This window comes from Nyctibius grandis, chromosome Z (genome assembly GCF_013368605.1).
Source record: "Nyctibius grandis isolate bNycGra1 chromosome Z, bNycGra1.pri, whole genome shotgun sequence".
Lineage (NCBI taxonomy): Eukaryota > Metazoa > Chordata > Aves > Nyctibiiformes > Nyctibiidae > Nyctibius > Nyctibius grandis.
In genome coordinates, this window is record NC_090695.1 from 64,506,829 (window position 1) to 64,529,274 (window position 22,446).

A 22,446-nucleotide genomic window follows, 5' to 3' on the forward strand; every position below is an offset into this window, starting at 1 on the left:
TTAGTGGGAAATGTCATAATAGTAGTTCCGTAATCTCAGCTCCACTGCAACAAATCCTGGTCGGTCATCAACACTGTGGAAAGATGACAAGTATCACTGCGTAGGAAGGAGAAAGCTGCAAAGGTGCATGAGCCTTGTAACCCTTGGGACGTCATCTCAGTGATAGCTCATTTAAAGCTGCTCACAGTATATTAAGACTACCCAAATGATGCTACAAAATGAATACCAAGTGGCAAATGTCACTACAGAGCATCCAGTCAGTGGATTTACTATCATGCCTGTTACTTTGTGGTTGGTAAAGGTACTACACGAAAGAAATGGTAAGCCAGCTCAATTTCATGTCTACTTCATTTACTTCAGTAATAATCTAGAGAAAGTAATATTTACAGTGCAACATCTGCCTTGTCATGGGTACTACAGTCATACAGGGTGGCTTAGCACCACTGAGAGTAGCCTATGCATACACTATAAGGCTGTACTGTGTCTTTCCTCTATATCTGCAACTCTGTTGGTTTGGGAGAACACAATTAGACTGACAACAAGCCCTTACAATAACACATTACATACTGAGATAGTTATACTGCCTGACTTGAGCCTTCTTTTTATTTTTTTTCTTTCCAATCTCAAAGATATTTGAGTACAAACAAATAAAAAGCAGCATGCTTTATGATATGCTTATTAATCATAACAAAAAATGATCCATTTCCCTCTAGAACTGTTATGGCATTCTTTGAATGAAACCAAAAGGTATAAATTATTTTGTGGCCCCACATTCTTTCTAGAGTACTAGGTGTAATAAAACTAACAAAGGAGCAAGGTACCTAAAAGCGAAGTACCACAGCTCCTTAAATGGAATCCAGAGACCTTTGTTGGACACACATATTCTCCAAATGGTGAACTGGAAGAATAAGTGACATTACAGTAGACTTTGCGTGCTTTATGGAGACCTTGCTACAGCTAAAAGTAATTTCAACAGAACAATTTCAAATGATCAATCATAAAACATTTTTAATAAAAGTTTTGCAATATATTAATTAAAAAAATATATCAGGTAGGCTTTCTTTTTTTTCCTTCTCTATATTTTGTAATTCTAACTTCTGAATTGTTATCAATCTGACAAAATGTTTCCAACGTATTAGGTATGATCTGAAAAGATGTTTTGCTTCTCACTAATAGGAAGTCAATATGGGATCCTATTTGTGTATATTCAGAAATGAGAGAAGAGAAAAATAGGTCAAAACAATTAGTTATTGAGGAATGGAATGAATAATTTGGCAATATGACTTCGAAATTTCAGTAAAGAAAAAGTCTTGGAAAATAAAGTTAAACAAAATACCACCCAAAATGAAACAAAAATATTTGCTTAATTTCAAACTTTCTTTTCAAAATACATCAGACTGACGTTTTTGCGGAATGACTTGTTTTTTACGATACCCTGTTTTTTTGTATATAACTGTTCCAGCAAAATCAGCTGTGCAAAATCAACTTCTTGTAGTACACTCAATAACTCAAAATAATTTTCATTCGAAAGTGCAACTGACTCCTTAGTTTGGAGGTTGTTTGTAAGCTAAACACCAGCTGAAATGATGTACTTTGAAATACACCCCCTCCCCTCTCCTCCCCCTTCCTGGCTATTAACTAAGTAGATAAAAATATACTTCTGTTAAAAGAGAGAGCATCACATCACACTCACTTGTACATCCAACACAACTTCATTAGATCATAGATTTCTGTTGGACAGACTTCAGGACGTTCCATTCGTTCTCCTCTTTCAATCATCTGTGCAACTTCGCCACCTTTCATTCCCTGGAACAGGGGGACCAGAACAGTCATGAGAGTTGCAAATGATCACAGTACACATGCTAGCATAAAACAAATAGAGGCCTGGAGTTGGTTTTCGGGCTATCCTTTGACTCATTTGTTGCAACAGACAGGCGCTGAGGCCTGGTTTGGCCTGCAATAACCCTTTTTAGGTAGGAAAAGGCATTGGTTTGAATTTGCTCTGAATTTTTCAAGAAAAAAAAAGCCAAATAGAACTACTCACCTTATATGGTTTTTGCCCACAAGAGAAAGCTTCCCACATTAAAACCCCAAAGCTCCAGACATCACTTTTGCTAGAAAATTTGTAGAAATTCATGCATTCTGGAGCATACCATTTGACTGGCCATTTTCCATGACTTTGTGCCTAAAATAAGTCACAACAGAAAGGAAAAAAATCTGGCTAGAGACAGTGGTAAGTTGTAAACAACATCAGAATTCATGTAAGCCAAGTTAACTTAGATCTGCACACATTTTTACTAAGTACCATAACATTTCTGATGCAGCTGGCATTAGAGAGAACGGGTAGCAGCTTCTTCAGAACTGTTACAAAATTGTTCCTAATCTTCCACCTTCAAAATAATGCATTGAAATGAAATCTATGGTAAAGCAAAGCTTAGCTAAATGACCTGGAGTCACATTTTTAACGGCATTTAATTTAAAGTTGCTCTTTAAGAGTAAGATTTTTCATCTAGGCTCTCCACAGAGGGTAAGAGCGAACACACGTGGCTACACTGAGTCTCATTTTTACTTGAAATTGATGTTCCATTTCAAAGCACAGCAACCGCCTTGTGGCAAACTGCAGTTTGATTAAATTATGCCATAACACTGTGTTATGACAATGCAAGTGTCAAGCTACCCCAGCACACTGCTAGATCTAGTGAAAGAACCCCACTGCATTTTGTGGAGTTGTAAAGGGAATGGGCCTTTGATACCAATTCTCAAACCTCTGACAAGCAGCTCTGGCTAGGCTAGTGGCAGTGATTTAAGACGTTACTGCCTTTTCTGGCAGCAGTTACTACTCCCATAGAAAGGTCGTCAGAAGGGAGTATGTACTTGCTCCTCCTCTACAGTGTTTCATGGTCTGGCTTATTAGTTTTAAACAGCTGATGAAAGGGAATAGGCAGAAGGAAGAAATAATTTGAACTGCAAGAGCAATATATCAGAAAAAAATGCAGACACAACTAGAGCCTTTGTCTTCCATTGATGTTTTTATATTATTAAATGTGGCAGTTATTTCAGTCCCTTTAGCTGTACAGAGATCCAATGAATTTCAAACTAAACAAATTCTGCTTAGATCAAATGATTATTTACCAATGGTATTCTTTCAAAAACCTCCCCAAATTCAGTTCTGTTAGTCAATAATACAGTGTGCTAGCCTAAATTTTCCTTGGACATCGTGAAAACCGTAAGTGCCTAAAAGTTCCCACCTGCAACAAAGACATTCTCCCCCTTTTATATTAGGAGGTATCTCATTTCCACCATAAATTTTAACCTTCTAATGACACGTTTACCAAAAGTAAACGAAAGAAGTAAGCAAATAAAAGAAGGGACTAGCTTTTTCCACCCTACAGATCTCTTAATGTTGATCACGCATTTCCAAAACCAGTGACCAACTACCAGGCTATAAAATAATGGATGACACATATTATTTCAAATTTTCAACTTTTAAAAACAACTGCACTTCAACTGAAAATAACCTTATTAAGCTATGCTACTATACAGCTTTCTTGTCTTGTGCAAACCTTACCTTATAATAATTTTCGTCAGCACTAAGAGCTTTAGAAAGTCCAAAGTCGCTAATTTTGGCATAATGTTGGGTGACTAATAGCACATTCCTTGCAGCCAGATCCCTATGAACAAAGTTATTCTCCTCCAGGTATTTCATCCCCATGGAAACCTGATGTACCAGCTCTGTTATATTCTTCTCTGTGACATGTCTGAAAATCATAATTGAATTTTTAAGAGGTCAGAAGTTCATTTTCATGACTTTTCATGGAGTTCAAATATAAATCTTTACTATGAACTTCCCCACATCATACTAGGCAACTGATCCACTTACCTATTTTTTTGCAAAAACTTGTTCAATGGTGTTATAGAAATTTCCACACGATTAATGAAAAAGTTCTTATGAGTTAGAGAAACAAGAATCAATAGGGGTGAAATAGAATAGTGAATAGAATAATTAATATAAGTCTATCTGAATAAACACAGGTGGGCTTTCACAGTCCACGAATATTGTTCTCAAAGCTCCTTTTGTAATCCTGACCTAAGACTGAACAAATCATCAATCAAAGCTTAATGAGTAGCTAAGCAGAGTAGGCCTAGAAGTATTACCTTCTGATGATTTTAGTAAAGAGGATGTATGGTTAACCTCTTCTTTACCTTAAAAGAAATATAGGACACTTTGAAATAAAAATTAGTATAGATAAGGTTTTAAATATAACTTTAGTTGTTTTTAAGGTTGAATGTTTAGGAGACACTGGCGGTGGGAACCGGACTCTGATCAACCTGAATCAGGACGGGACGCTGATCACAGCAAGAACATTAAGGACGCGGATCACAGCAAGAACATCGAGGATGGGGTGTTGACCGGAGTCGGAGCGGAACCAGAACATAAAGATCAGCTAAACAGTGGAAAAGAATGGACTTTTGTGGACTCTTGATGAAGAAAGAAAGAGAAATTGAAATAGTTAGTGGATTATTAACAGAAGCTTATGAAATGTTTATGATGTAATTGATTATTAGTTTCTATATAAACCGGTAGTGAATTTGAGTCAGGTACCATTCACTGCGGTGGTGGTCCAACTCTGAGTTGTTAATAAAACCAGCAAACCTAGACACCCGGACTCTGCCAATTTTCTTTAACAATGGCCCAAGTTCAGCCATTTCCATTACTAACATCCAGGCCTCAGCTTCACATATGCCTATCATTCGGACAATATATGGGTTATCCAGTTGCTGCATTACATTTGCTTCTCTCAGTAATTCATCCTTTATGGCTGGATCATTACTCTCATTCTTAAGAATTTTTACAGCCACTGGCTTGGCACCCCTACAAAGAAAGAATCCAGTTCTGGGATTAGTTGCTGAAATCTGTGTGCAAATCACACAATCTTCATGTAATGTTTCTGTGCACATAGTACAAACTGTGACAAAAGACAGTACTGACATTCAGAGGGGAAAAAACCCGACTGTAACAGGAACATCTCTCTATCACATGCTCAGAAGACAGCTAAGCAAAGGAGAGAGAATGGAAAGAACCTGAGAAAATAATAAATAGTCCTAAAATCGTCTTAACAAGCCTGAAAACAAATACACTGGACAAAATTTTCTTGCCCCCTCTGGCAACAATGCCATGAAGCTTTTCTGGCAAGAATATCTATAAAGGCCTTTCTAAGCACTGAGGTGTTTTGGGGGTGTGACTGGAACATGCAGCATTGCAAGGCCTCAAGGCAGTGCTCTGAAATCCTGAGAAACTAAGCATACTCCTGCAACCTTCAGCTCATACAAGTAAGTGAAAGAGTGACTGATGAGATCAACAGAGCTCAGGTGTGAAACAAGATTAGCAAATACACAAGCTGGGACCAGAGCCCTTCAAATCCCCTCAGACTGTACTGGAAAACAGAAAAATCCTTCCTGGCCCTGAAAACCTTGGTTAAAGAAATGCCTCTAGCTTCAAGTGGTGAAAGTGTATACACAATCAGTCCATGCACTCAAACAACATACTAATAACATTCTACTACGAAAATGCAAGAACAGTCAGGTGCTCCCACTTCTGCTGGTATAAACAGTCTGCTCCTACTGTGATTACATGATAAAAGAGGTCACAACATGTTCTGTCTTCTTGAAAATCAATATTCCAGCTTCACGAAACAGGTATTTATCCTATTTATTTTAGGTGAGAATCTCTTTGCTACAGGTAAGCTGTCCATGGCACTCTACACTATTTCTCAAAAGAGACGTTGTGCAGATCGGCAATACTGAGTAGCATGACTGCCCACACAAACTATGGGCGAAGGCTGTGGACTTCCCACTCTGCTATCCCTGAGACAGGAGAGAAAATAGTCATAAGGGGCACTTGCCCACCTTACAGACAAAAATAATAGCTGGGGTGTGACTATGCTGCAGGCAAAGAGGTGTCTGCAAATTGAGGAAAAGAAAATGAGTGTACAGAAAATGAGTGCATGAGTGTACGTACGAAGAGAGAAACGGGTGAATGTTAGCCCAAATTACTTAGGTACAGAGTCTGTCACCCCAAGTGACATGCAAAGATTACTGCTGCTCCGAAAAATAAAGACTAGAGCTTGTACATATTAGACTCCACAAAAATAGAAGGAAACACTTACTTTTTCATCTTATAGAACCCTTTCTTTACAGTACCAAAGTTGCCAGAGCCCAGTTCTCCTTCCTCCAAGGTTAACAATTTCCTGTCAAGAGTGACATTTTTTGCTTTCATTTCATCTGGATCAGCATATGGACTTTCATAGACCTCAGTATCCATTGGCAAGGCCTCTCTCTGATCACCTGCAGTTCAATCAATGAAAAAATTAGACATGATGTGAGACATTTTTGTTGCCACGCCTACTATATTCACTCTTTCCGAGTTCAGGATCATCAGCATGTTTGACTTATGAGGTCATTACAAAGAAACCACATGCAGCCCAGCTACAGGCACTTTAGAACACCCCAAAAGAGAGTGACCTCCATGTGGTGACATGCTCTAACTATTGAGCATCTGCATAATGTGAAACCACGAGGTTCCTTGACAGAAGGAGGGTTAAAGGCTGGCCCTTCTCCTTAGTACTTCCCATTAGTTACCTCACACAATTCTTGACTTGGAATGCTGTCTTATATATAGTTCATTCTTAGGCACCATCTTTAATTGCATTTTACAGAAAGCCTGAGCACCAGCTTGGCACTGTGGATGCAACAGGGCACAACTCTTTTTATGAAGTGCAAGAATGCTGTTTTTAGAGTCAAGGAAGTACTAATCTTTCCCTTCCACATGGAAAAAGGGATTTCTGCTAAATGACTTACTACAGATGGTGACATCTGGCAGTTTCAGCTACCAGGCTTGAGCTATGATAGTGGCTATATCAATACACAACACGGTGTGAAATGTATGCAAGAAAAATGAAATATGGGTTGAGGAGAGATCTCCGGCATAAAGAAGGAAAATGTATGAATGACATAAAATACTCTGCCTACCTTCTTCTGCTCCTGTAAGGCCTCTCTTCCTTTGCAGCACATAAGGATTAAAAGGTGCTTCATCAGGTGGGTGGCCAATAGTTGGCTGGAGCTGTAGCACACAAATAGAGATTTTATGTTTAGCAATGAATAGGTAAGTCAAAAGCATTTTTTCCCCCAAGGGTTATGGCATAATGATTGCAAGAGACACATAGGTGAGAATCAGAAAGCAAGACAGGGATCCAACAAAGTTTATTTCATTCTGGAGGTTATTGCTTGAGTAAATATGCAGGGCAAAAGAAACACACACTGCTAAAGCATAAAAAGTTATTGCAAATATTTCAGAGCATTTGATCTGAGAGAATTCACTGGAATGGGTCATGCACAAATCTTATTCTGCTGATAGTAAATTCACATGCTCTTTTCAAATCTGCCTTGTAACGCAGGTAGTCATAAGGACTTCTTTTTAATCTCTTCTTCCTCCCTCTCCAAGTTCTCTCTCTCCATATCTACGCCATAGAGAAATTCCTAGCACCAATGAAAACAAAAAGTACTTCCCCATTTCTCTTGTGGATGTTATAGAGTGATTCCACTTGAAAGAAACTGGGGTAAAAAGTAATCATTTTAACAGGCTTGTGTAATGTCATGGACGAACAGCATGGACCAGATACTAGGCCAGTCTGTCTGCTCTGAGGAGGGAGAAAATTACCTAATTCTTACTATACTTGAACATCTGGTTGAAATACAATCCCTCTGCCTTTACTCTCTGTCAGAGGAATACTATGGAACACACAAACCACCCCATTAGAAACATGGTGTGTTCTGGAGTTCCTTGGCTGAAGGATGAGTTCAGCACAATGAAGTACAGGTGAGAGACATTTATAATCTGCTCTCTTCTGCCTGTGAACTGTCAGGAACAGGGAATTACAGAAATTATGTCTGCAGTTTAGTCCCTTTTCTTTCTCAGTGTAGAAATTTTACTTTACTCATGAGTGACCTCACCCTCATAAGAGAGTGTTTTAAAACCAGATCTTCAAACATCAACTTGCTAAGAGGACTGTCTTAACCTTCAGTTTACTTGTTTATGTACCTTTTTCAGTCCACGTCCTCCTACATACAGCTTGAGGAGGACATTGAAGTTAAACTGTAGGATAACATTTATACAATATAAGGAACTGTACAAAGCACTGAAAGGCAGTGGTGACACAGTTTCTATTTACCACACGTTTGCACGAAGCACTGAGCACGATCTTGCTTAGTGCCTTCATGAGCTGTCAGACCTGCAGTATGACTGCTAGGCAGAGTAGTACTAGCACAGAGGAAAAATTGAAAAATGTTTACGTACTCAGTATTTGAAGCGGGGGGGGGTAGTGAAAACTGGTTAATGTTTCATTTCTGCCTCAGCCCCCTCTAAACACATAAAGATGGCAGAGTGCATGTGGTGTTTCTTAAGGAGATAATAATGGATGTGAAACGTGAAAGAAATGCAGTCTGGTGCTGCTTCACGCTCACTGTAATCACCTGCATGGCTGCTCCATGCAGCCCAGCTGTCGGGCTCAGTTCACCTCCTCCTCAGCCTTGCTGTGGCCAAAGTGGCCACAGGAGCTGCAGAGCGTCACATCTGGGGCAGCCAAGGGAGCCGGGGGTCAGCAGCCACAGTGGCAACATGCCCCGGCTGTGTATGCGGCTGGTATTTTCCCACATGGTTCCTAGGCATCGGTGCTGTGGGCTTTGGTGCCTGTCCTCCCATCATCCACCCTGTCATTGCTGGGGGACACCTTGTTTCGTCCTGCACCAGTGCAGCCAGCCATGCAGAGAGCCTGGCTCAGACAGGACTGGGCATCTTCCATTGAAACAACCACAAAACATCACCCACCGTAGACAAATTCCCATGAGAAGGACCATCCCATGGGTGTCCCCCTAAAGCACATGTTTCCTGGACAGATGCAGATTCAGACTGACCACAGGTCAAAGAAGAAATCATCAACTCTTCCTGAGCTCGGCCTCTGAAATGAGAGGCAGGTGATACCCACAGACAAAGAGAGAATCTGTTTTTTTGTAATTATCCATCTTTACTAGAGGGATGTATCAGTGGTTCAGCACAGGGGTAGGGGGGATGTTTTCTTGATTTGTTTCTGTGAGCTCACTGTGGGGTCCGCAGCTCAGCAGAGACCTCAGGACAATGCAGAAACATAGTTTTCCACATGGTGGTTTTCAAGGATGAGACCCTTGAGTTCACGTGGGCTAGACTGAGGCATACAGAAAGTCACTTCAGTGCAGGATTATTAAACTTGTCCTAATTTACTCCTTTGAACAACAGTTTGGTCTACATGTCCGTAAAAGATTTCCTGCTTGTGTATGTGTGTGTGCGTGCCTGACATAAATAAGAGATGCACTGAAGAACTGAAGATATTGAAAAGAAAGCCCATAAAATATTTTTACACAGAACAGCTGAATGCCTGGACTCTTCAGCATTATGTTGATTTCTGACAAGTAGCTTCAAATTTGTCAGTGCAAGATTCTAGTCCTTCTTCAGCTATTCTCTAAAACTCTTTTAAGCCCAGGCACCAACACGTTGCTCTTTTTGCTCCTCTTTCCCCATACATCTGCATCAGACAGATTATACTCATTCAGTGAGACAGCTAAAGTCACTGCCTTTCAAACTTGTGCTATGTATTACATTCTCCTACTTGACTCTCATTTTAAATAAAACTTCGTTCTTTGTTGACTTGGAGACCAGGAAAGGGACAATTTGCCTGCAAAAGGACATGCCCTGGGATCAAACAGGGGGCCTGTGGAATGGGTACAGCGCCACATGTGAGTTTTGATTCACCTTCATCCTCCATCGTTTGGGGTTTTCTGGGCCTAGCAGTAATCCAAGAAGCTCGTTTTGACAGATTTAGTGTGTTTCATACGGTAATTGGAATCTCACTGCTTTAATGTCTTCATTCAAACAGTTTCTGTGATCATGGCACTGAAAGGCAAGTCTTATACTACACACAGCTTTATGTGAAAAAAGGAGGTTTATGTGATTATGGTAGTAGTTCATAAAATCTAGCAGACAAAGAATAATTTAGAATTCATTTATTCATAACAGCAGAAGTTAATATTCTTCTTGCCTACAAAAGAGTTTTAGACATTGATCTTTTCTCCTGGATTTCTGCTATTCTGCAGAGCTAGTTTGCATTGCTTCAGTATTACAGATGCCCTAACTTCTTTTTTTTTGTCCTTTTTAGTCTCGTCAAAATAGTGGTTTTCCTTAAATAAAGAATGCTGATTCCATGAAGATGGTAACAAATCTGTCTTCCAACTTTCCTGCAGATTTATGTAAGTATTTGAACAGAACACTGAATTCTGCTCTCTGTTTTGCCGCTAAGCATTTTACTGATACGGAATAAATCACTTCCCTACAACTGAAGATTTAAGATTTAAGCAACTTAGCATATCCTTTCATAATTTAAGAATTTCTTGTTAGTGGTGCATTTGCTTCGGGAACGGGAATAGTGTGTATGCATGTCTGTTTATATATGTTATTTATATTATTTCACTAGGATACTGCTTTTTCCTTTTTTTTTTTTTCCTGATGATCCTCCTCTATTTCTTCAGTGTCTGTCTTATCTAAGATGCTTCAAGCCTCCCTAAATGTAATTTTAAACTGAGCTCATAAAAGGCTGGCAACAGCTTCAAATGCTTAACTAGTTACTTGGGACCAAATTGTGTACTCTCTTGGCCTGACTTTTTGAAAGCCTTGCAGTTGAAAGCAGACAAAAAATTGGCACGTAGCCATGAGAGAATTGAAGAGCAAAGACCGTAGGCACAGTGATTCAGAGTAATCTCTGTATTAACTTCACAACTGGGTGTTGTGTCTCTCGCTCTTCTCATCCCACCCTGCCTTTTGAAGTTACTGATTTCCTGGTGACCCCCAAAGTCGTGAGGGCACATCCCCTAGTCAGGGCACACAAACGCTGGCAGCAGATCAGCTCCTTGAGGAAGAAGGAGCAAGGACTGGTTGCATTTACTGGTTATAGGGATAAACGCCCCTTCGCTTTGGAGTACGTGTCCCAGTACGGATGCCATTTCCAGTGTGTGATGCCTGTGTTAGCTGAAGAGTGTGAGATATTTGTTTTTTTGTCCCACAGTAGGCTGAAGGACAAATAACCCTCGCCAAGGGGTTTGGACCACCACACCTCTGGTGGCACAGGGTTGTCCCTGCCTCTTGTCCCCCCCCCGCCTTGCAGTGGGCATCCCGAGCTCTGTGACATATGTGGGTGCTGAGGTCACAGTTGGGAGTGAGGCGTGAGGCACGAGGGGTGGCTCCGAGTGCCCACTGCCTCCAGGACATCAGGGAAAGTGCCATCTCCATCGCCATCACTGCCGGCTAACGCAGGTGAGCTGGGTCCACACCTCCCAGAGAGGGAAGGAAGGCTCCTGGGAGGCCCCTGGAAAGGCCACCCAGAGCCCTCCATTGCCCCGTTCTTCACTCGCAGCACACAGGCTGCCTGGTACAAGCCCACCTGATTTTTGCTCTAGAGAGGTGCAGACCCACGCAAGATTTATATTAGATGTCAGCCTGCATACAACCTTGAGACCACAGCCCCTGGGTGAAGCATAAGGCTGTAGGAGAGGTTGGGTATTTGAAAAGGTTTCGAGGGTGTCTCACAAGCAGCAGGAATTGGCTGCTCAAGTTGTGGTGGACTGATTTACAGTCTGAGTGATGGCTTTTATGTGCTCAGAGATCCTTGATACCTGATTGCAGTGGTCTAAGTTGATCAGTAGTGGAAAGTTTACTGGTGTTGGGAGGAGGACAACCTAACTTGGAGCAATTCAGGGGATGAAGTGTGATGGGAAAAGATGGGGACAATTCCTTGGTGACCACTTGCAAGAAGGTCTGTGAGATTTAGGCACTTATCTGGGGCCTGGAAGACAAATCTGGCCTCTTTATCATTAAATAAGAGGCAAAGTATAAATCAGCTTACAAATGCAGGCATTTGTTATTGAGACAGTCTAACCGAAACTTGTATTTCAAAAAGGTTCACAAGCTTTGGATGCCTCGTTCCTTCACATGCAGCAGTTGTTAGTTCACCCCAGAGCCCCGTCTCCACCCGTCCTCTACCTTCTCTCAAGTCCTAACCCATCCCTGCCCCGATCCTACCTGGATCCCAGGTGTTCTGTGTCAATACATGTGTGGTCGTCATGGTTGTGCCGTGGTGGAGAGGTCCTTGTGGGTGGTGCCCCTTGCTCTGCTGGAGAAGAGACGCATGGGACATGAGTGTGTGTCCAGCAGCTGCAGATGGTCATCAGCTCCTCCTTTGCCAACTTCTTTTCTCCACAGCAGCAAGATGTCGGGGGTAGAAAATGCTTTCCGTAAATTTGCGATATATGGTGACACATCTGCCAGTGGCAACGACATGACGGGGAAAAACTTCTCCAAGATGTGCAAAGAGTGTGGGGTGATGGATGGGAAAGCTGTGACCAGCACTGACGTTGACATCGTATTCAACAAAGTCAAGTGAGTGTCACAGGGAGGCACAGTGGGCAGCACAGCCGGGCGGGAGGAGGGAATGGCAGGAGGCAGGCAGGCTCACATGCAAGGTGCAGCCCTGAGGTTTCCCATCCCGCTGCCTCCCAGTGGCGAGGTAACTTTCCTCTTGGTCTCCTCTTACCACAGGACCAAGGGTGCCCGCACCATCACCTTTGCTGAGTTCCAGCAGGCCATGAAGGAGCTCTGCGGGAAGCGCTTCAAGGGCAAATCGCCAGAGGAAGCACTGCAGGCTGTGTATGGCCTCATCGAGGGCAAGGAGCCTGGCAACGTGGGCACCACGGTGAGTATGAGTTTCCACACGTGCTGTGCACCTTGAGCTGCCACAGGACCATCCGTCCCTGCTGTAGGGACATGTGCTGTCTTCACATGTAGGGAAGAACTTTTTTGTGAGCTATCTCCTAACTCTGGTTGCCTCTTGCTGGCCTCCTTTCTTGCAGAAAGCCACCAAGGCTGGTGGGGTCGAGAGGCTGACAGACACTAGCAAATACACCGGCAGCCACAAAGAACGTTTTGATGAGAGTGGCAAAGGGAAGGGTCTTGCTGGCCGACAGGATCTGACTGACAACAGTGGCTACGTTGGAGCCTACAAGGGAGCTGGCACTTATGACCAGACGCACCAGGACTGAAACTGCTTAAGGAACCAAGGACCTTTCCCGTATAACACGGGGGGAGAGGCAAATAAACATCTTATGCAACCAGCTTTCTCTGTCTGTGCACCTCAAATCTGATAGAGTAGGAATGCATGGGATGGGCACTGGGGGACTCTGAAGAGTGGTGCAGGTTCCCCATCTGACCATGCTTTGATTGCTGTGTGGTGGGGTTAAATCCAAGCACAAGCTAGCCTTCTGGAGGAAATTCTATGGGCCAGCTAGTCCACTGCCATCACACTCCTTTGCATTTCCAATCGAGTGAACAGTAAGTCAGTCTCTGAATATTCACTCATTACTTTTATTCTTCCCTCCCAACATGCTATACATTTTGCTGTGATTTTTGGCTTGCGGAGCAGTGTGTACATGTTTTTGTATAGGTATGCTGGGTTACATTTGAGTTGATGGTTTCTGGTGGCAGACAGCCCAGCAGTGGTGCCTGACCACCCCTTGACAATTATTCTTACAGGGCATAGGATGCAACATGTACGATACTGTGAAGAGGGAATGGTTACCAATAACACTAGTTCCTGTTCCTCTCCTGGTGAGAGGGTGAAACCCTCTCACCCCTTCCTAGCACTTGGCATGGTCACTCATTACTGTTTCCCCAGGTTTCAGGATGCTGGCAGCTGGGGAAGAGTTTGTGAGCCTGAGGAAAGCAAAGAGCTGTGGTGTGGGGCATCAGGAAGGAGGGAAGGCCTATGTAGAGCACAGCCGGCCCTCTGTACTCGGAAGGACAGTTTGCAAGCTCTGCCTACACCAAAATCCTTTCCCCAACTCCCCTCTCCTTCCCCCTCTGCCTCCCAGCCCCACCGCTGTGGTTGCTTACAAGATCTCTAGTGCTGACAAGACCTATAATCACATGTGCACTTGTTTTTTCCCCCTGGCATTATGGCAGGCTGGTAGGACTAGCACGTTCCTTGTCCCTGCTGCTGGATCTGTGGCTGTGTGGCCAGTTTTGGGGTGCCTAGTGTGGGCACCCATCCAGGATATTCTGCTGGGCAGCAGAGGGCTGTGGGAGTGCTCCTTGGGTGTGTGATCGACTCTCAGCCCACCGGGGCTGCCTTTCCTGCCGAGTGCTTTCAGTCTCCTGGATTTAGTATGAGCGAGCTTTTAGGGATAATTGAAACAGCACCTTTGGGACAGTTGCCCCTAACATTATGCAGAATTACCTAGCTGTGCCGTTCCAGTCCTACAAGCCCTCATGAAGGGCCATGACGTGGGTGCTTAAGGCACAACACTTGCTCAGAGCATATTGCTCTTTGTCCTGTAGCACTCAAAAATGTCCTTCTTGCTGCCCTAACCCCAGATAACATGGCAGTTGGGTGGATCTAGAAATTAACAAATCTCACCCGCTCACTTGCCCTCTCTTATGCTGTCCTTACGTACCGATGACCTTTTAAGCTACTTCAAAAAAATCCATTGTGCCCCTAGGTAACTCACGTGCGTAAAGTGGTTTGGTGACCCTGGGGTATGTGGCAGAAAGTCCTACAGAAAAACGAGCAGGTGCGTTGGGCATAATTGGCAGGGTCTTGGTAGCCGGGGACTGCAGGGGCGACCTGGGAGGAGGAGGAGGTCACAGACCACCCTGTGCTGGCCCACAGTCTGAGCAAGGCTGGAGCAAAGAGATGCCACAAGCAAGGACTGGAGCAAAGAGATGCCCCAAGCAGGAGCAGGCACACAGAAGACACTAGAGGAGGTATGATTCTAGAGGGGCTGCGGCTGGTGGAGAAGGCCACACCAGAGCAGTGCAGTGAGAAACACGGACCAGCAAAAGAAGACGAACTACAGCAGCTGACCCCAATCTCCTGCGCAATCTATGGCCTCCTTGAAGGCACTGAGGGGATGGGAGACAAGGAAGGGGGCAGGAGGGGTGTCTGGGCAGGAAGATAGTCTATTGCCCCTATGTCTTTTTTTAATTGCTTGTCTTTATTTCTCAATACCAGAATTGATAATTTAAAGTTTATGTTAGTTGGCAATAAAATAAACTGTGAAATTCAGACTCAAGACTGCTTCTTTGCCCACGACAGCAGGAATGGGATGTAGTGAAATGGAAAGAATAGCACTGGAACATATGTAAAAAAAATAGGCCTGATGCTTGCTTTTAATTTTTTGTATAACTCAGATCTTTAAAACACATACTCAAGGTGGCTGTCCTCATCAATGCTGTCTTGGTACGTCACGTCCTGTACAACAATTTAAGCAAAGTACCTGTAAATTAAGGGATAACAGAATGTTGCACAAAAAAGAAAAGCTAATGCACTCAGTAAAACAATGACAGAACGTTCTCACATAGCTCTGTTTTTGGTGGCATAGCGTTCCTTATTTCAATACTGTCAGCAGGTGATTGCAACAAATATTAATATTTCAGAGCTGTGATTGCTATTTCTCACGCTTTCTCTTATTAGTTCCTGAAGTGGCTCTACTCACCCTGTTGCCCTTGAGATGCTCCAGCAAAACACGGCTGAGAGGCTACAGGACTGTATGACGGTGCCCCAGACCTGGACACAGCTCTTTTTAACTTTTTTTCTGTGCTTTGGTGTGTAAGTCACAGTCCCCTGGTCTTCCCAGGATGAACGGCCGATTGATTTCTTCCCCACAACATAGCAGTATATGGGGAGCATAGCTAGTGTGTGTTACAGTGTAATCAAAGAGATAGGTTTGAGGTTCTCCCAGTATTGCCCATGCCCCCTCACCCCCAAATGCTTATTAACACATGATAGGCAGTATCAGCAGGTTCCTGCTGGTGCTTGGTGGCCAAGCAGAAAGACGCACCAGTTCCATGGGCCCAGCAGAGAACTATCACCAAATAATGTGGTTTTCAAGCAAGAGATACCAGCAGTCTTACAGCTGTATCAGTGTCCAGGCTTGGTGTGGCATCTGATGTCTCCACTCCTTCTAGCTGTACTTCAAACACCTTGGGACCTTTTCATCTGGGGGGAAAGGAAGACAAGGACTGCCTTCAATAACCAAGCAAACCTTGAGTGTATTTCTTTCTTCAGGCCTCAGTTTCCTTGTAATTAAGTGACTCAAGAAATTGCCCACAAAAAGTTCTGCAAACAAACACAGGAATGTGTTTTATTATTAGTTTCTTTTTTTATATATATATTTATATACAGCTGACATGGAAAAAGCTGTGTGAGCTTTTGGAGCAGAGAGCTTTGTGCTTGTGCTTGTGTAGTGTGAGTTCTGGTTTGCATTAACTCGGGTACAATGTGACACTGGAGGGTGAATTTCTGAGACGTGATTCAAACTGCACTTCATCCTGTAATCTGACTTGTGTAGTACTCCAGCACCAACAAGAACCACTACTTGTCTTGCCTATTCCTTATAAGTAGAAACCACAAACAGATGAGGAATGCCGTGCTCATTCCCTATGGCAGCTACAGAGTGGACAGATAAAAAGGAAGTCGTGGCTGACTGAAGAGTTTAAAAATAGTACCTGATTACTGCATGCCCCTGGGGAAGCAGTAATACCAGTGGATATAAGATTTTAAAATAGCCAAAAGCATGCATGTATCAACGACTAAGTCAACAAAACATTTGCAAAAGAGAAAAGAAAAAGAGTTTATGCTCTAGTGCATTGGGAGCCTGCGAAAATGGAGGCGCTCCCCAGTGCAAGGTGTGAGGGGTGGGTCCTGTTATACCACTGCTATCTGAGGCTAAATATCTGTACCATTTGGTATTTGCTCTCTTAAAGAGGACATGTTACCTAGAAAACCAGCCATACTGGGAGAAAGAGGTTAGGAGCCTTCCTCTTGGCGGTGGCTGAAGTTTATTGTGCATAACTTCTCAGTGCTGTCCTCCTGTCATCAGAGGGAGCGCGAGGGCTTTGGGAAAAGGCTGGCTGCTGGTGCTCCCATTGTAATTTAAGCAAGTGTTTGCATAGTAGTCAGAAGAAAGAGGCCTGTGGAAGCTGCTGGAAGGGAAATGTAGCTGCACACATATAAATGGCCCGGTTTGGGGGATTTACTGGCAACAGTGGAAGTCTTGCTGAAACACCATGACATTGATAATCTAGGTGTTTATACCCAGCTGTGGCTAACATGTGTCATTACCATGGAAAAACAGGGAAGCATTGGCTCCAAATTACACATCTGTTGGGAAAAGAGACATCAAAATAAGCCAAACAGTCAATTTACAACTGCTCCAAAGTAGAGTGGAAAAAATAGCCCTAAATCCTGCTCTTTGGCAAGCTTAGTAAGCTTGTTTCTGTGGTGCCTCTTGATGTATCCCTGCTCCCTACAGCCATTCCCTTCCATGCAGTTTCCTTGCTGTCTTCTAGAAATACAACCCAAGACCAACATTAGCATTTCTTTGCCAGCTGGTCATTGCTTCAGGCTACTGGAGGTGGGACCTGATACACCAGGCAGACAGAAATCACTTGATAACATTGGTGAAATCTGCACACAAACTAGAACAAGATCTGAAGGTACGGCTACAGTGGTTGTGCAGTAACAACTGAGGCAGTAGGACAGCATGTTATCGAACACAGGTAGGAAAAAAATGATGAGAAACTACACGCACATGTGTGCATATATGTGTGTGTAACGTTTTTAAAGCAAAGTCTTCAAACTGTGCAAGAGAGCTATAAAAGGCCTCTGCTACCTGTTCTGCTACCTGTTTCCTCTGCTTCTCTGGTTATCCAAAAACACGTACATCTCCACTGCTTCAGGGAAGCAGAGGTTATACTCGGTGCAGAGTTAGTTATATGCCAAGGAACACAGTGGGTATTCACCTCCATTAACACATATACGGCAGAAAAGAAGAAATACCCATTTGGAGACTGATGCAGAGTGCGAGCCTGGCTTCAGAGAGCTCTGGGTAGATGGAGAACTGTTGTTTTCAGCCAGGTTTGTGCTACATCACTCTGACTGTTGTTTCACAGGAATCCACGGTGTAATAAAGGCTGAAGGAAGATGTGTATGCCATAGGCTTGCCTCTTTATTCCAGCACTATCAATCAATCCATCTAATAGGAGTTTATTTCTTTCCCTGCACACTTTGTCTTTCTGATAGTCGCTGCATGCTCCACCCTCATTCCTCTCCTCCTTCTCCAGCTGCAAACCTTCACAGGTTACCTGACTGCCCCAGTAAAGGCGTTTGTGTCTCAGCCCCAGCTGCCCGGAGTTACAGCAGGAGGCATCTGGCTGTTGAGTCTTGCCCATCAGCCCTAGGACTGCTCCCCGCTACCATCGGGCAGGGAGAGCTGGGGCTCACACGCAGTTGTGCCACTGTCTCACACTGCACCATGGCGTGTAGCACTGGGACACGCTGCTGGGGAATGGTGGTACTGACTCTTGAAGTGGCGCTTTTCCTTCTGAGTCTGGGACCGCTTTAAGTCCGGTATTGTTTTTCTTCGTTGCTGTTTTTCTTCACTGACAAGAGTTGGATGGTGGATTTTTTTTCTCCTTCTTTTTTTTTCTTTTTCTTCTTTTTCTGCATGACTTACAGCTTTCTATCCTCACTAAACTTAGGTCTGGTAATTACAATTGCTGGCTTAATGTTCCCCTGTACTATTATCCCAGATGCCACCCTCAGTCCCTTCTACGCACGTGTGGGACATATTCTGTATCTTTCTGCCTGCAATCTCCCACTGCTGGTATCAATTAAAAGATGAGGGACACAGAGTCTCAGAAGTCTTCGTTAATCATCCACAGCTAACCATCCACAATATAAATCATTGACAATTTGTCCTCACATGGAACTTCGCTTCGCAGCAAGCAGCAAACGGACAAACGAGCTCCTCCATACCGCACAGGCACAGCACCAGCCAGGGCAAAAGGGATAGTGCTGGGAATGCTCAGACAAGTGCATCAGCCCGAGAGCGTTCCGGCATTGCCATCTCCTGGCAGGGCCAGGCCACACGCTGCTCCAGCGCGCTCAGATGCGCACTTTATCAAACCTCTGCTTCCGACCGTGATGACTTCAGATGTGAAAATTACGGGTATTTTTTGTTGTCTGATTAAAAGTCCCCTTTTTGCACAGTGTTTGAAGCAGGTGGAGATTGCGCCAGGGTTTTTAAGTTTGGGGGGGAATCTATATGGGAAAAGGTGCATGGCCTCCTGTGCTCCAAAAAAACTTCATGATTTTGTAGATTTGAGCCCTAACCAAAGCTGTAATTTCACTGTGTTTTCCTTCAATGAAAAACCCGTTTAACATGTTCTCACCTGCTCCTTCCTCTCTGATTTAGTCACACCAGCCTCCCTTCTTCCATGCTGCAGTGTGCTACCCCTTAACTCTGCTGTGACAATTACTTGTGGGGCTACACTGCCAAATGGCATTTCTGATATGAGTCAATCTAAAAATAAAGACAACCAAATCCAGAGAGCCAAAAGACAAAAGCCTCTTCATATCAGTTGATGGTGCAGCCACACAAGTGGGAAAGTGGAACAATTAGGCCGGATTTGCCATGCAGGAAAACCACCACAGCAGCACAGTGTAAGTCAGTCACTGGCTGATCCACCCCAAAGGTAGGCACCTGCTTGAAGAATTGTCTATCTTTTGGCCTTTGTTTCTTATTATTCATTGTCACATTCAGTCCCATCCAGCCTTCGCTTTCCTGAGGACTTCAGCTTGCAGCAAAAGCTAAATGAAAGACTAAGACCTCTCTGTTGTTATTTCAGAATACCTAGAACAGTTGCCTGCACCTTTGAGGGAGGCTCCAGGTGTTATGATGTGACTTAAATCCTGCATAGACAATACCTGTAATGCAGAAATCCCTGGATAGCTGATACACTGCTCCAACTCCTGACACCTCTAACCTTCTAGATCCAGCACAGTATTGTTGAAAAGTAGGATCTTGGAAAGGCTTAGGTGTAATAACAACATGCATAACTTCCTGCTAGTCCTGAATAGCTCCAAAAGCAGCCCAGGCTTCAGTACGCTTCTCTGTCATGTCAGGTACCTTTCAGTGTCAATAGTGGAATCTCAATCTTCCACAACAACCACAGTAATTCAGTAAGTATTCACGCTCTTCACAGCATCAGCATGATTTAGAAAGCACTTAAATATTAAAGAATTCTTGTTGAAACAACATATTTTGTAAAACAGTGTCTTTAATTTCAATTTTAAAACCTAATCCATTTATTTCACAATACTTTATATTCTCGTTGTAAACTTTTGTTACATAATAGTGAAGTTAAAAATAACCAAGTAACACCAGAAAGTGACATTCACTCAGAAGACAGAGGAAGAAATATTCTTCCAGTTTTCCTGTATCTGATAACACTCTTTAAGAGAGAGAGAAAGAGAGAGAGAATGACCAGGGAAACTGAGTACTGTCACTCGCTGGCTAGTAGAGCTTTGTGCAATTTGTTTATAACTAATATCCCCATGAATGTACTAATCGCACATGTAGAGCTAACCACTTCTCTGCAACAGGATCAAAGCGACAAAACACCTACATGTAACTATCGCTAACTTCTACACAAGCTGTTCTTGTAGAAAAATGCTTCTTAAAAACAAAACGTAAAATAAATCGTCTTCAACGTAAGTCACATTTGGTCACATTTGAAACGTGGTCTATTGCACTCAGTATCTTTCAGTAGCACGTGGTTTCTGAAGTGTCGTGCACTGGACACCCAAGATTAAACTACCAAAAATCACCAGATATGTTTTGAAAAATAGACCATAAACTGAGTAAAAAGAAAAAAAAATTACACTAACTCCTACATTTGTTTATAGTCATCTTTTTTATGAAAATTACTTCACACTTTCTCACTGTAATTGTTCACACAGTTTCTTTGCTAGAGAAAAAAATATCACTGCATCTCTAAGAATAATCTGTTCACACAACAATTAAACACATATGTTCTAACCAGCCATATCCAATAAACACATCTAACTCTAAATCTTATTCTTTATATTCTTCTAAAATCTCTATAACTAGTAGATGGAATGTATGTAGGCTCCTGAGATATATGTAAATGCCAGTAAAGTAGCTGCTTGTGAGGAATAAGTGATAGGAATTTTGATATCTATAATATTTAAAATGAGATTGGACAAACAAAGCATAAGGGTAAAAATAGAATCAGAAGTTGATTACATTATTTGTTATTACCTTTGCTACACTCGCACAGATGCACAGGTGCATTACAAAAGAGTGGTAAGACAAATACCTTCTCCTGACATGCTCACAGGGATTAATAACAGGACAAATATTAACATTTAGAAGTGGACAAAAGTAAACTTGATGTCTATATGCCTGTTTTAAAATATTTGAGCTAAGGGTGAAATCTAGCTTTAGAGGTGATAAGGTGTGGTGAATTCTCACAAATGCTTTTCAAGAAAGGTTTGAAAAAGATAGAAATGATTGCTGCTGAAAACACAACACAAGGAGCTTTGGTATACACAGAGATACATGGAAAAGACATCCCTGGAGAAGGCTGAAACAGCACAGAGAAAGAAAGGTGCTGCTCCGTCACCTTTCACTGTACAGCTGTCTTTTTAGGAATGCAGTGATGCAGTTTATGTTAGAACCCAGAATCATTGTCCTAGGTGCTGATACATTTTGTTCCAAGATGGGAGCAAGGCCCTGACTTCCCAGGTTTCACCAGGAAAAAAATAACTCCCTGAGGGACAGCTGGGCTTCCACATGAGATGATGAACGAGAGAAGCTGGTCATGTTGAAAGGAGATGATGACGTTAGAAATTCACGTCTCCCAGTTCCCCTCTGCCTACATGACTACCGAGAAGAATATGATTTGGTTTTAAAGGGGGTTGGGGGTAAAATCAAACACGCTGTCAGTCAAAGCCACTGACACACATTCACAGTGAATTTCCTTCACAGTGAGAAATGTTTACGCTGTTCTTCCTTGGGGAGGGGTAATGCTGGAACAACTCTTAATGCATTTGAGGGCTAAGAATATTAATAACAAGAATCTAAATTCCAATCTGCATTCAAATACAAGAGAGAAAGAGGGATGAAAGACATTAAATAGGTTTTACAGGACCACAAATGTAATGCCAATAAAGCTGTAAATAAAATTAAATGGAATGTAGCAAAAGTACAAGCACCTGCTCTGATGTCCTTGCTGCTCACTTTGGGGCCTCTCCACTTTCAACACTCTATTTTGGGGCTGGATATTGTGCAGAAGGCAAGAAAAGGCAACCTTACAGACACAGGGCTTAGCTCTGAGCTTTGCAAGTTGAAAGCGGTGGTACAAAAATCAGTCGCTCGGTTTCGGAAACTGAACTGCTTCTCAGAGGGTGCTGGCTGGAGTCAAGGAAGCTGCTGTTCTTCATGCTG

At 42.9% G+C, this 22,446-nt stretch overlaps 2 protein-coding genes across 2 annotated transcripts; one reads left to right on the forward strand and one right to left on the reverse strand.

Annotated features, from left to right (window-relative positions):
- LOC137676250 (tyrosine-protein kinase SYK-like) lies at positions 1 to 9,854 on the reverse strand. The gene is made up of 10 exons (XM_068422947.1): positions 9,816 to 9,854; positions 8,099 to 8,152; positions 7,030 to 7,120; positions 6,168 to 6,345; positions 4,694 to 4,873; positions 3,881 to 3,910; positions 3,569 to 3,758; positions 2,045 to 2,185; positions 1,694 to 1,806; positions 1 to 73 (listed from the first exon to the last, which is right to left on the reverse strand). Exons 1-10 carry the CDS (start codon positions 9,852 to 9,854, stop codon positions 1 to 3), a joined length of 1,089 nt encoding a protein of 362 aa, XP_068279048.1.
- A 2,493-nt stretch (positions 9,855 to 12,347) lies between these two features.
- LOC137675881 (tubulin polymerization-promoting protein family member 2-like) lies at positions 12,348 to 13,176 on the forward strand. Its single transcript, XM_068422158.1, has 3 exons — positions 12,348 to 12,517; positions 12,677 to 12,830; positions 12,988 to 13,176. Exons 1-3 carry the CDS (start codon positions 12,348 to 12,350, stop codon positions 13,174 to 13,176), a joined length of 513 nt encoding a protein of 170 aa, XP_068278259.1.
- Positions 13,177 to 22,446: the final 9,270 nt, after the last annotated feature.

Excerpts from the sequence above, each read along its gene's own strand:
- LOC137675881 (XM_068422158.1), top strand. The coding sequence starts at position 12,348 with ATGTCGGGGGTAGAAAATGCTTTCCGTAAATTTGCGATATATGGTGAC. Across the intron at positions 12,518-12,676 it reads ATCGTATTCAACAAAGTCAA|GACCAAGGGTGCCCGCACCA; the intron begins GTGAGTGTCACA and ends CTCTTACCACAG. Across the intron at positions 12,831-12,987 it reads CTGGCAACGTGGGCACCACG|AAAGCCACCAAGGCTGGTGG; the intron begins GTGAGTATGAGT and ends CCTTTCTTGCAG.
- LOC137676250 (XM_068422947.1), bottom strand. The coding sequence starts at position 9,854 with ATGGAGGATGAAGGTGAATCAAAACTCACATGTGGCGCT. Across the intron at positions 7,121-8,098 it reads GAGGACGTGGACTGAAAAAG|CTCCAGCCAACTATTGGCCA; the intron begins GTACATAAACAA and ends TGTGTGCTACAG. Across the intron at positions 2,186-3,568 it reads CTGACGAAAATTATTATAAG|GCACAAAGTCATGGAAAATG; the intron begins GTAAGGTTTGCA and ends GACTTATTTTAG.